Genomic DNA, 12,143 nt, shown 5'->3' with positions numbered 1-12,143 from the left:
AGGCAGCCTCCAATCTTGTAGTTCTGCTACGGGTGACGCTGCTCTTGGGACCACGCTGGGATGTTGCAATAAGAAGGTTGCAGACTAAGTCTGCTGAGCTCTTCTGTGGGTATTGGCAGAATCTAGCACAGCCTAAAGCCTGGCCTTTAGAGTCCTCTAAGACTGGTGTGCCGCATGAAAGGGATGTTACTACACTACATCACTGTCTAAAGTAGTGCGTGCACATTGATTTACACATCACCCTACCCCAGGATGCTTCAGGCCAGTATCAAAAAGGTTTAGATCAAACTTACTCTCTAGACTACTGTTACTGTAGTGCATAGCGACAATTGAATATGAAGGAAGCCCTTCCGTGCTGGAAGGTAAAACCGTATCTAATAGCGACAGTTCTGGTACTGTGATTAAAATAAATAGTTTTAAACTGTAATACCTACTTATCTAAAATATTCCACCTTGCTGCTGTAGTAAGAATTCCATGCTGTATTGGAGTGCGTTGGATATCCTCACAGAAGTGGTGGTTCACACACTTCCTGAATGCTGTGAATTCTCAGGATTTCTCAGCCAGCCACGTACTTTCTGTCCAGCCAGAGAAGCTATTTAAATTGTTCTCATCCGTTAATCCTGTGGACAATTTGCTGTGATCTGAGTAGCGTTAACTGTTAGGGGAGTATAACTGGAAAACCTCATTTGCATTGGAAGGATGTGATGTTCATTTAGAGTAACTGGGATTTTTTTTTTTTTAAGTCTTCAGCATTGATTTGTATCATGTAATTTATTTTAATTCATTTTTGCCATAAACAGATACCTCAGTCAGGATCTCTAACTTCAGTTCCTTGAAACTCTGAGTATTCATTTTAGTACCTGGAAACAGGAAGCCTACAGACATGGCTAAGCGTAGGAAACTAGTGTTTCTCATCTGCTTTGTATCATAGTCACTAATTCAGATGGACTAGAAATTGCAGTAGACTTGCAAGACTTGAGACAGGCATAAGTATTATTTAAACAGAAATTTAATGAACAAGTTCAGTATAGCACCCAGCCGCTATACCTTTTGATTTCACTTTAGAAAGAGGGAATGTGATTTTATTATAGGAGGAAGACAGCTTGATTCATTTGCAATCTTCCAGTATCTTTCTCTAAGAACAAATGCAGCCGATTTGGGCTGTCGTTGGCGGGTAAATATTCCTTTCTTGTTCCCCAAGACACGTGTGGTCCCTGCAGAGAAGTTATAAAATAAAGCAAGTATATATAAAATGCTCTTATATCCCCAGCTGTGAACTGTTATGATGTACATGCTAATCAGGTTAGGTGGAAGAGACCTATGCACTTTCTTCTACACATAGTCAGGTACAACAGGGAACTTGGCAAATGTAACTTGCGTTATCTTGGCAAGATTAATTGATGTAACTGAGCAATATAGCTGCAATTCATTGTATTTACAACTGGTAAGTTGATGACAGTTAGTTCAGGTGTGCCCATTAACTTGATCAGTATTATATTTACAGCAGATGTTTCTTCTGCTATTAGTTCCACTTTGAAATTTGATGGTGAAAATGTTGATTACTAACCGTTTGCCTGTACTGTCCTTTAGTGGTGTCCATATCCTTTTTGCCTATTTTAGTTTTGATAGGAAACTAGAGAAGAAGATCGCAACATGTAGAGAGACTGGAACTACATATGTGTATATGAACCTGTCTACATTTTCTCCATCGTCCTATTTGAAATCGATACTACTTTTCTGACCGCTTCTCTACGATGACTTAGTTTTCTAATACCTATATTGGTGCTCTACAGATTATTCTTAATGGTGTTTCTCTGCCTGAAATTAACACTGACTGTTCACCACCCTAACTCACGGCAGGTGGCATATGCATAACTGGTTCCTTACTAGGTCTCCTTTGAGTTGTAATCGTTTTAATTTCTGTGTGACTGTCTGCACTGTAGATTAAGTAATGCTCCATACTTTGCAAATGCACTTATCATTTATTAATAGTGGATGGAGCGTCATGATAGACAGTCGTCTACCAGTGTGGCATCAGGTCCTCTCTTGCTAAACCTCTACCAAGTTAATAATACGTTATTTAAGGTGCTGTGTTACTAAGGGCAGTTGTAGATGAAATACGAAGCGAGTGAGACACATCCCTAACAGCTGACTGAAGCTCTGAATTGAGGATGGCCAAGAAATAAAGTCATCTGGGTATGCTCACAAGCTTCCCTGGCATTCCGCCCTAGTGCGTTGTCTCATGTTCTGGGGAACATCTTTGCAGGTGGGACATCTAGGAGCTCAAGCTGGAGAGAGGGGACTCATTAAGTACAGGCAGGACCTTTCCTCTTGCTTCGCTCATGCCGGACTTTGTCACAGAAACCAGCTGCGCTCTGTCTTGGTAAGCAGAGGGCCCTTTTCTCCTACCCCACAGCACAATATTCTTTGTGTATCATAAACCATTTTAAACTTGCAGGGAGGATGGAGAGTTGGTTAGAATATAAATATAAGCTTACCTTGATTAGTCATGAAATCAGCAAAATTCCATATGAGCTCCCCAATCACGTACTCTTTCCTCTTTTTGTCAAAAATGGAATGGTACTCTCTTAGCATAGCTTTCTGATACTCCTCGCTGAACATAAGAGGTGGATCCTACAGCCAGGAAAAAGAGGTGGCCTTGAATTAAGGTGACAGTTAATCTCAGCAAAGGCTCCGTATGTTCACTTCCTAGTTATTGGGGACCTGCTTTAGGATTGCTTGGTCTTTTCATTGCCGCTGCATTAACAATGGCTGTCTAGTGATGAATAGCAACTACTGACATTACAATGGGAGACGCACATAAAGTACAAACATAATGCCAGATATATTTGGGGGGGGAGTTTGTGGTGTTGCTTGGTAATGGTGCTTTACCATGACAGGTATAGACAGGAGTGCCACCCCCTTCTATGCAGGACAGCATCATGAAATGGATGTTTGCTCTCCAGTGTCGTATCTTCCCATTAAGTGTTGTCTGCAAATGCCGAAGTACAGATTTCAAAGTGCTCAGAGCTAAAAACTTCTCTTTAGGTAGAATCTAACCTTTGGTAGTCAGTGGCAAAGCTCATTCGTTTCAGTGTAGCAGGATTACAATCCTGGAGTATTTCAGACACTCACAAGCTACTGCATCTCAAAACTAAGGAGTCAGGCTCAACCTCTTCTACTTAAATTTTACTGACCCTATAAGAAGAGCAGTGCTTTTTTCCATCTAGGGCATCTATAACACTTACGCTGTGAAGTCCAGGAACCGAGTCTGCTCCATATTCACTCTGGATAATGGGTTTTTGGTAGGTTTTATACCAGTTCTCAAACTGTGTTGTGAGTTGTAGTGGAATAACTTCCAGGTGGCCTGGGTCGTGATACCAGGAGAAGTAGCTATTTACACAAATGACATCCACATAAGGAGCCTACAGAAAACAAGGGGCAGTGTTTTGTCACAGGGCTCAGGGTAGACAACCTTCACTCATAAAGCTAAATCCTCCTTTTGGTTTATTTCATGGAACGCAGTTTCATTACACAATAAAGTCTTCCCCCACCGCTCAGGCCCTCCCAACGTGACGTTTTTTCCCATGAAAAAAAGCAAGATAATAAGCTAATAGTGCATAAATTTGGCGTTTTTCATACAGACGTAGGGAGTCAAAGAGTTAAACGAGATCAACCCATTTGATCCTCAGGTTTGTTAGAAGTTTTTGAGTTTCCAAGATGTCTCTGGCTTGCTGGTACATTTAGATGTACTTTTTGAGTATTGGAATGTGATTATCAAGTTAGTGGTCAAATATTTTGACTAGCAACTAAATTTGTGCATCAGTGGTGCAATACTAAGACTAAGCATTCTGCAAGTTATATGCCATTTCTACCACGTGGACAGTATGATAAAAGGGCACAAAGCCCACTAAAGATAAAGTGATGTTGTATGTAACTTGTTCAATGTTCTCTTAACATGTTTTGTAATAAAAGGAAAAAAAAGTTCTAATATCACCTCAGCGTATGAGATCTGTTCTTTGGTTCTGTTTTCCTGCGTCTCCTCAAGCTAGTCAGAACACGCTCGTGGGGCTGGGCTGTCAGGGTCTGGGTGTGCGTGCCTGAGGAAGCAGCGGTAGCCAAGAGCAGATCCCTGCGGGGCACCCTCAAAACTAGAGCCATCAGCTTTATTTTCCTGGAGTGGGGAGGAACAGACCTCTCGGAGTTACAGAAGGTCATTCCTGCTAATTGTAGGACAGCTTGAAAAAAAACCCCACAAAGCGTAACCTGGAGTGGGGATGTGTGGCAGTCTCATGTACCTACAAATCTGCCTGCTAGAAGTGTTTCTTGTACAGTAGTGACAAGTATTACAAAGCCATCTTGAAAAATTAAAAATTACATAGGAACTACCCCGGAAGCAAACTTATGTGTGTTAAAGATCTTTGGTTCATGCTGTGGCCAGCTTAAGGCACAGACATCCAGGAAAAGTGCCTTTTGGCTGTTTATACAGCTCTAGGACTTTAATTATGAAGCTGGAAGAGCTTCTAGATTATTCAGCATTAACAGACATTTGCCAAAGAAGATCTAGAGCAGTTTAAAGCAAGTATTAAAGCAAAGCTTCCTTCTTTAGACTTCCACAAGGGCTGTTAGCATTTTAAAGAGGTTTAAGCTTTGGTTTAATCGCAAGTGAAAACCCAATCAATGGAATAGCAAAGCATGACAATGTTAATGGCATCCAGAGCTCTGATCCTTAATACTTCATTCAGACAACAAACTGTTCTTCTCTCTTACAGATAATTTCTTTTCAGCTGGACTACAACTACAGGATAAGGTGCTTTGTACTAGAAACAAAAAAGTAAGTTTTCTTCTGCCTCTCCCTGTTAAATATCTCTAGTAAACTTGGGAAGGTGGGGGGAAAGGACTATAAAACAAATGACAAGAAGAGGAAATTTAATGTATGAATTAAAAAAAAAAAACAAACCATAAACTAGGAAATAAAGTAAACTTACACCACGGTCAAGAGCGTAATTAGCATCTGTCACAAAGGTTACTGGTCTGGAGGGATCGAGAGCTTTAGTGTGAGCTATCACTGTCCTGTTTGCAAACAGTAAAGCAAGACTTCAACAACAGCATGGAGAAGCACAGCCCCGTTTCCCCAAGCTCTCTGTCCTTTCACCACCCCCCCTCAGACATTTGGAGCTGCTTTTCATTTAGCAGGCAGAGTATTTTTAATTAAATACTACAGGATACTTAGTGATCCTCGGCTATAAAGTGCCTGCAATTCTAGCCAGTTCTGCAGGAGTATAAATATGATGGCAAAGAGACCTTTATCTGTCACAAAGTCAGGTGCTATCCCACCTGAAAAAGAGACCCGAATGAAACTATACCGACCACGGGCATGCTAATTTGTCTGTTGGTGCCAGCAGCTTGGAAGCTGGAGAAGGGACAGTGAGTTTGAAGACAAAAATGTGAGAAGGGCAGCGGAAAGTTTCTAAGCAACTCCCGGGATGTGTTCCTGCAAAAGCACCAGGCCCCAGCCCTACACCACAGCAGGCAGAGCAGCCAAAGGTTGGCTGCTTTTGAGGAAACCCGAGATGAGGGAGAATGGGAGGATGAAGCTCTCTTCTTGATATTGCAGGAAGGTTGTGGATGGATCATTCTAAAGAACGAAAACTCACAGTTACCTCTTAATGTGCTTACAGATACTAGGGACAGGCTGCTACCTCATTACAGGGACAAGTCTTGGCTATCCAAAGCTTAAATCTCTTTAAAAATAAACCCAAGGGGTCTGTAGGAACTCGAAGCAGCGGCTTTGAAGTGGGGTGTCACAATCCCCTACAGAATAAATAACTAGCACTAACCGAAGAACCTTGTCTTCAGAACTAAAGGCCAATTATTTCTCAGCTTTGAATTTAGCACTTGTCTTCCATTGCTAACAAGGAATATCCTGGTTCCATCAGGTCTCCTTTTGCTGAACCCTTAGGTCAAGAAGAGATGCTCAGACCAAACGGACTCCTGGTAATTTTGCAGATGCTTACTGGTTCAGAAACAGCAGATTGAGACTGATGTGCGGTTCTGAGCATCCGTTCAACACGTGCAGCGGCTACACGTTTAGTTTGCATCTGCAGGTACCGTTTCAGGGTTCCCAAAAAAAAACACTTGCCCTCTCTTCGCTATTTCTCTGTACCATCCCAAAGGAAGAAGATGCATCACCTGCCGAGATTCAAGCCTCAGCTCTGTATACAAGCAGACGCACTTACTTAAAGTAGTAAGCTGCTGGGGGCAGCTCCGATGCCGGCTCGTTGGCTACTGACCACATCACAACGGACGGCCTGTTCTTATCCCTGCGGATCAGCTCCTCCATCACAACCAGATGATGCTGCAAGGACTTGTTCCCAAAGCTCTCGCTTATAGACAAGAGGAAGAGGGATACGGTGAGGGTATAAAACCTATCCCCTTTGCCTTTCCCTGTGAAAACTCAAGCCTCTGAGCCTTAATGCTGAATATGGCTTCTGCCCTATTTCCCCAACGCCTGCTGCACAGTTCAGGGCTGTGGTTTGGGCTTGTTAATCAAGCCAGACCAAGTGACGTGACGGCCGTGTGGCAAAACGCCCTCCGGTTGCCCAACTTCACCAGGCACACGTGGCGCAACGGGCCGATTTCTAAATAGAGCAAAGTACTTCCATTATCAGGTCAACGGGCACTGCGGGAGGGGAGCGGCCACGGTGACAGGGACGAAGATAGAAACAAGGGGAAGGGTATTTGAGCGATTGCTTACGGCATTTTAATCCCCACTCCCGGGCACTCGTCGATCACCACGATGCCGTAGGCATCGCACAGGTCCATGATCTCCTCGGCGTAGGGGTAGTGGCTGGTGCGGAAGGAGTTTGCCCCCAGCCAGCGCAGCAGGTTGAAGTCCTTCACGACCAGGGGCCAGTCGAGGCCTTTGCCACGGATCTGGCGGGGGGAGACAGAGACATCACACCCCATTGCACTGCCGGGACAGGGCTCCTCCTCACATGTTAGCTGGGCACCACTGCGGCCCTGCTCGCCCACAGAGTGCTTCCAGCCCCGGGCGCCATTTCTAGACTGCAGCTGAGGGATGCTGCCACATGCACGCTCAGCCCCTGGGTGTTTGGAGAAGCAAGAGGGGATGGTGGTTACAGCCAAGCTGCTGGCACTGGCCACTTCGGGGAGCTGCCCTGCCCTGCCCAGGCCGTCCTCTCCCTCCCCTTCACAGATGTTAGCCATGAGGCTGAAGGAGGCCCGGCCCGGCGGGGCTCTGCGCCTTCCCCCGAGGGGAGCCCGCGCTCCCGCCGCCCCTGAGGGGAGCGGCGGGGCGGCAGGGACGGGGCGGCTCGGCCTCCGGCGCGGCTGTGGGGCCGCCTTGTGGCCGGGCCGCGCCTCGCAGCCCCGACCTTCCCCGCCGGAGGCTGCTGTCCCCGGCATTTCCCGGGATGGGGAACCCGGGAGCCGCTATTTCTGACTGGAAGCCATGGCCGGGGAGTCATTTAGCTCCTCTGCCAGCACAGCCCGCGCTCGCCCACGGGCCCTGAGAGGGATGTTAACGACTATGGCAGGACTGGGCATCGTGTCCCCTTCATGTTCACCCTGGCAGCTCCCAGCCTGGGAGAAGGATGTGAGGAAACAGCCCCTTTGGGTGGAAAGGGGAGGCAAGAGCTGTTGCCGCCTCAATGGCACAAAGCAAGGTGCCATTAGGTGCCCCCACGACCGTCACCGCACACTTACGTCTGCGTCTTCGTGCTTGTTGACGCCGTGGAAGTAGAAGGGCCTGCCGTTGATGAGGAACTGCGTGCTGGTGACGTGGACGGTGCGGATGCCGACTGGGAGCGTGTACACGTCCTCCAGCAACGCCCCGTTCACCTGCGCCTGCATTTTCACCTGGATTCCCAAAGGGGAGACGCGAGTGATGTGCTGGGCTTCGCAGGGATGCCCTGTGCTCCCTCCCCCTTGTCTGTAAGGGCTGTCCTGGCTGCCCGTCATATTTCCCAGCCCTGCCTCGGCACCCTGCCTGCTCCTCACCGCTGCTTCAGCCGCCTCTTGCGGTCCCCACCTGCCTCCTCGGGGAAGGAGCAAGGTCTGACTAAGCAGAAAACAGGAATCCAAGCTGGGGAAGCAGAATGATGGAGAATGAAGCCTGGATAACCCTTCCGGGGCTTGTTCACCGCAAGAGCTTCAGTTTTGTTTCTCCTTACGCATCCAGGCCATTTCATCCCCCCCAGCAAGACAGCGGTACACCTCTTCTTCTCTGCACCTCGATACCAGCCAACAACTGAAATGTCATCTGCTCACAAGAGCTACAAACCTGAGCCCCTGGAAACTCACAGCAGCTCATCTGCCCTAATTTCTGCACCTAAACGTCACTGCTCATCCTTACTCACACAGTCTTCCAGGCTCATGCTATTGACGCTGAACTCTTGCAGGGTGGGAAGAAAGCTCACTGCATGGCAAAGCATGTGGACGTGGTCAGCAGCCTGCTCCTCAGAGACTCTCTGCTTTAGAGGTATCTCCTCCCCTGTATTGTCCCAAATGGTCCTCTTGCAAGGGACTGATTTGGCCCTAAACGTGGAGGCCAAGCATCTGAGAGCGCGTATGTGCACTCCAGGCATGCCCCCCTCTTCTCACCAACAGACCTTTCAGTTCAGCATCCAGGAAGCTGGCAAAGCTTGATTTCATTACTGTCTAATTAGCAATGCCACTCTGGTCACATGAACAGGATCTGCAGGAGAAGATGAGTGCAGAAAATAGGCCATATGGGAGTTCCTTAACCCTATTAGACAGTCAGAGGGAACACACACAGAAAGGAAGAAATGTCACTGTTACCTCTAAGGAGTAGCGGTATCCAGGGTTCTCGTGCATCAGGTAAGGCCACCAAAGGTTTGGGTTCAGGACTTTTAGCTCTCCAGCTGGCCCATCGCCTGTAGCAACCACTTTCCCTTCTTGGTCACGTAAACTCAGGGACAAGGAATAGAGTGTGCTGCCAACAACTGACACCTGATATTGCACCATGGCTGGTTCAAAGGGAAAAAAAAGACAATCAGAGGCTGCCATGAAAAATGCATGCATCAAATGTTGGAGGGTTTTCACATACAGCAGCATTAAAAAATGAGGGAGATGTAAAACAACAACAGAGTGGCGTGAATAGAATGTAGGAAGCATGACCTGTCTGTCTTAGGGTCCAGAAGTTTCCGTCAAGATTTGTGTATCACACAATTCTGTTACTTAAAGATAATCCTGCTTCAAGTGGCAGGAAGACTGCCCCTACTGAGAAATTCTACTTTGGGAAACACCTGATCATCCTTTCACTTTAACAGTAGTCTCTTGCAAGCACTTCTTTTTCTCTTACTGCTTCTGAACTCCTTATCATATTCTTGCAGCTGCTGAGCTGTGCCATAGACCAGCTCAGGTTCAACAGAAAGCCACTATGCAACAAATTCAATCAGACTTTTGCAGTATATTTTCTCTGCTGCCCTTGTCAGCTCCATTTGGAGCCTGAGATAGCTGCTGTAATTGTTCTGGACCTACCAACACTCTCTGATGAAGTAGTTGTCACAGTAATATCATCTATGTAGACAGAAGGAGTGGTGTAAAGCACAACCGGGCGATGGATTCCAGCATAATTAAAGAAATCAAACCTGATGTTCTGTACAAAATAGTTCTTGGGATACCTGAGTGAGCAAGACAGGAGAAATGGCTACATTATGTTTCATTATACAAGAACTGAAGGCAGCATATGGACGCTAGCGATGTAAAATAGTCATGTAAAAATAGATGCTAGCTGGTAAAATAGTCTTTACAACAGGATGGAGCTATCTCTCAGTCGTGCTACTGCTGCTACGCTGAAGGGAACCACCAGTTAACGAACATCTAATGCACTGAATAGGTTTGATCCTTCAGGATAGCTGGGACTTGCAGTTTCCAGCTGAACTGAAGCTTCTCAAATCTGCTGTTGATTCAACTTGGCAAATCACTTAATTTCAGTTCCCTGTGTATAAAACAGATGCAATAACTCAGTGTGGACCCCTCATAACACCAAAGCTTAAACTCCTCCCTGCTCGACTGATTAATTTTGGCATAAATACAAACAATGCTTTTCTAAGTTGCTCAGAGGGTCTTATGAACCAGCAGCTGAATAAATTCCATTCTGTCATCCCATTCTGTCATCCCTGGGATAAGCTCAGCAGTACAGCGCTTTAACAGCTCACCTTGTCTTGTCATTCATGTACTGAATTGACCCCGGAGGCAGGGTGTGGGGTGTCAGGGTGTTGTTGAGCGCGACAGTGATGCGGCAGGGGATCCCTGGGCTGCCCTGGACGATGCTGCTTATATCTGCTTCAAAAGGGAGGTGGCCCCCTTCGTGCTCCACAACTTGCACTCCGTTGACCCACTGCAGGAGAAGACACCCGTGAGCCCAAGAGGGAGAGTTACTGGGGTTTTGTGGTATGCGTAGCAAGGAGATGGGAAGGAGCCAGGTCTGGGTCACGTACAAGTGTCACTGAGACACATGGTTTGGGGATGATCCTGTAGCAAGGAAATGTTTTAATTACTAGTCCTGATATTGGAGGATCGGAGAAGAGAGACGTGGTAAACATGGTCAAGTTCCTGCCTGGAGGAAAACAGCCAAGAGGTAAGAAAATAGCAAACTGATATAAAATCTAGGAAGAGGTGTGTTTGCTGAAGAAGTCACAGGACAGATTTTAGCGCAGTGTGATTTTGGAAACACATGGACAATTTCCCATGCAACGTACCACGATGGAGTAGTAATGGGCACTACCGAAACGGAGCACCACTCGGGTGTTGAGGTTGTCCTGGAGCCATCGGAGAGGAAGCAGCACCTCTTTCTCATACCAAACCCAGCCGACGTAGTTCTCCAAGCTGGGATCTTGAGTGATATCGTTGAAGCTGGAAGGCACTGGCATGTCAATCACGGGACCGGTCTGGCAGGAATTGCACAGAAAGGGAAGGAACAGATCATTTGAAAAAACAAATTTTACTCTCTTGATTGTCCAACCTGTACTGCTGGACGTGTCCCCTTCCACTGACAGCCTTCCAATCCCTTTGCCAAGTGGGAATACTTGGGAAAACCTATTTAGAAACTGGTGTGGTCCTATACAAGTCCTACTTGATACCAGGCCTGTTCCTAGAGGAAGAAGCTGCTCATATCCTTTTTCCCCTCCTGATTTATGATAGGGAACTGCTTTTATTAATGGCTCTGGTATTGCAGAATCAGAAAAGTGTGTGTGTGTGGGGGAAATAAATGCCCAGGTCATTGTTTCAGCCTGGGACTTCCCACAAACTCCAGCTGTTTGGTGTGCAGTGCTGGTGTGCTGTCCGTTCACTGGCACAGGGTGCTGCGTGGCAGGCTGGGAGCCTACCCTGGAGCAGGAGAGTGGGAAAAGTATCAGATATTTTGGGACAGATCCTCCAGGTAAGGTCCATGGAGACTGTCTGGGACAAGTCCAGCCTTTGTCACTCCCTGAAAGCAACACAGATTCCTCAGGATTGCGAGAGAGTCAATTCACTTGCTTATTTTTAATATGAGGATTATAGGCAGGCGGTGCTGTACTACACTCAACGCTGAGGAAATCAGATGCTATTGCAACATAAAACCGTTCATTTTTAGCACCTGCTGCACTCATGATGTTGCAGAAATGAGCGCTGCGGCAGCGCACAGCTGGAGAGCTTCCCCTTTCCTACGGAAACCTTTCCACGAGGAGCGGAACGAGGAAGGTCCGGTCGCCTGGGGATGAGCATCACGCGCGTGGCTGACTCAGCACCGACCTGCAGGGACACTCAGCGCCCTTGTCCGACACCAGAACACCCCAGCAGGAAAATCCCTGGGTGGTGAAGTGGGTTTTCCAGTCTCTACAGGATAACCTTTGGCAGGGATGGCCGTAATGTGCGTCTCCTTCAAGGAGATTCTCTGATGGCTGAAACAGGCTTAGCCCGCACTTCTCAGCCCTCCTTTAGCGGGGGGCACAGCCCAGGATCCCGCTCCTCTGCCACTCTCTTCCCAAAACCGCTAGCAGCACAGCGTCTTCTGCAATTTGGCAAAAAGTTGCCCAAAGGGCCAAAACAGAAGCCATGAAGGACGCCTACATTTTACACGTAGAACACATAACTTCTTTCTTGTACGTTATGG

The 12,143-nt window shown here is 47.0% G+C and overlaps 1 protein-coding gene across 1 annotated transcript in view; it reads right to left on the bottom strand.

Moving 5' to 3' along the window:
* Nucleotides 1–992: 992 nt before the first annotated feature.
* Nucleotides 993–12,143, bottom strand: part of GUSB (glucuronidase beta) — an 11,763-nt gene continuing 612 nt past the window's right edge. Inside the window, exons 2-12 of the mRNA XM_054208109.1 lie at nt 10,750–10,938; nt 10,207–10,388; nt 9,527–9,669; nt 8,825–9,012; nt 7,730–7,882; nt 6,759–6,937; nt 6,241–6,387; nt 4,990–5,074; nt 3,250–3,426; nt 2,500–2,635; nt 993–1,215 (exon numbers count right to left, since the gene is read on the bottom strand). Coding sequence (XP_054064084.1) covers nt 1,058–1,215; nt 2,500–2,635; nt 3,250–3,426; nt 4,990–5,074; nt 6,241–6,387; nt 6,759–6,937; nt 7,730–7,882; nt 8,825–9,012; nt 9,527–9,669; nt 10,207–10,388; nt 10,750–10,938 — 1,737 coding nt within the window. The 3' untranslated portion in view covers nt 993–1,057. The remainder of the gene's footprint in view (nt 1,216–2,499; nt 2,636–3,249; nt 3,427–4,989; nt 5,075–6,240; nt 6,388–6,758; nt 6,938–7,729; nt 7,883–8,824; nt 9,013–9,526; nt 9,670–10,206; nt 10,389–10,749; nt 10,939–12,143) is intronic.

This window comes from Rissa tridactyla, chromosome 7 (assembly GCF_028500815.1).
Source record: "Rissa tridactyla isolate bRisTri1 chromosome 7, bRisTri1.patW.cur.20221130, whole genome shotgun sequence".
Lineage (NCBI taxonomy): Eukaryota > Metazoa > Chordata > Aves > Charadriiformes > Laridae > Rissa > Rissa tridactyla.
This window is presented reverse-complemented; position numbering and strand designations above follow the sequence as displayed.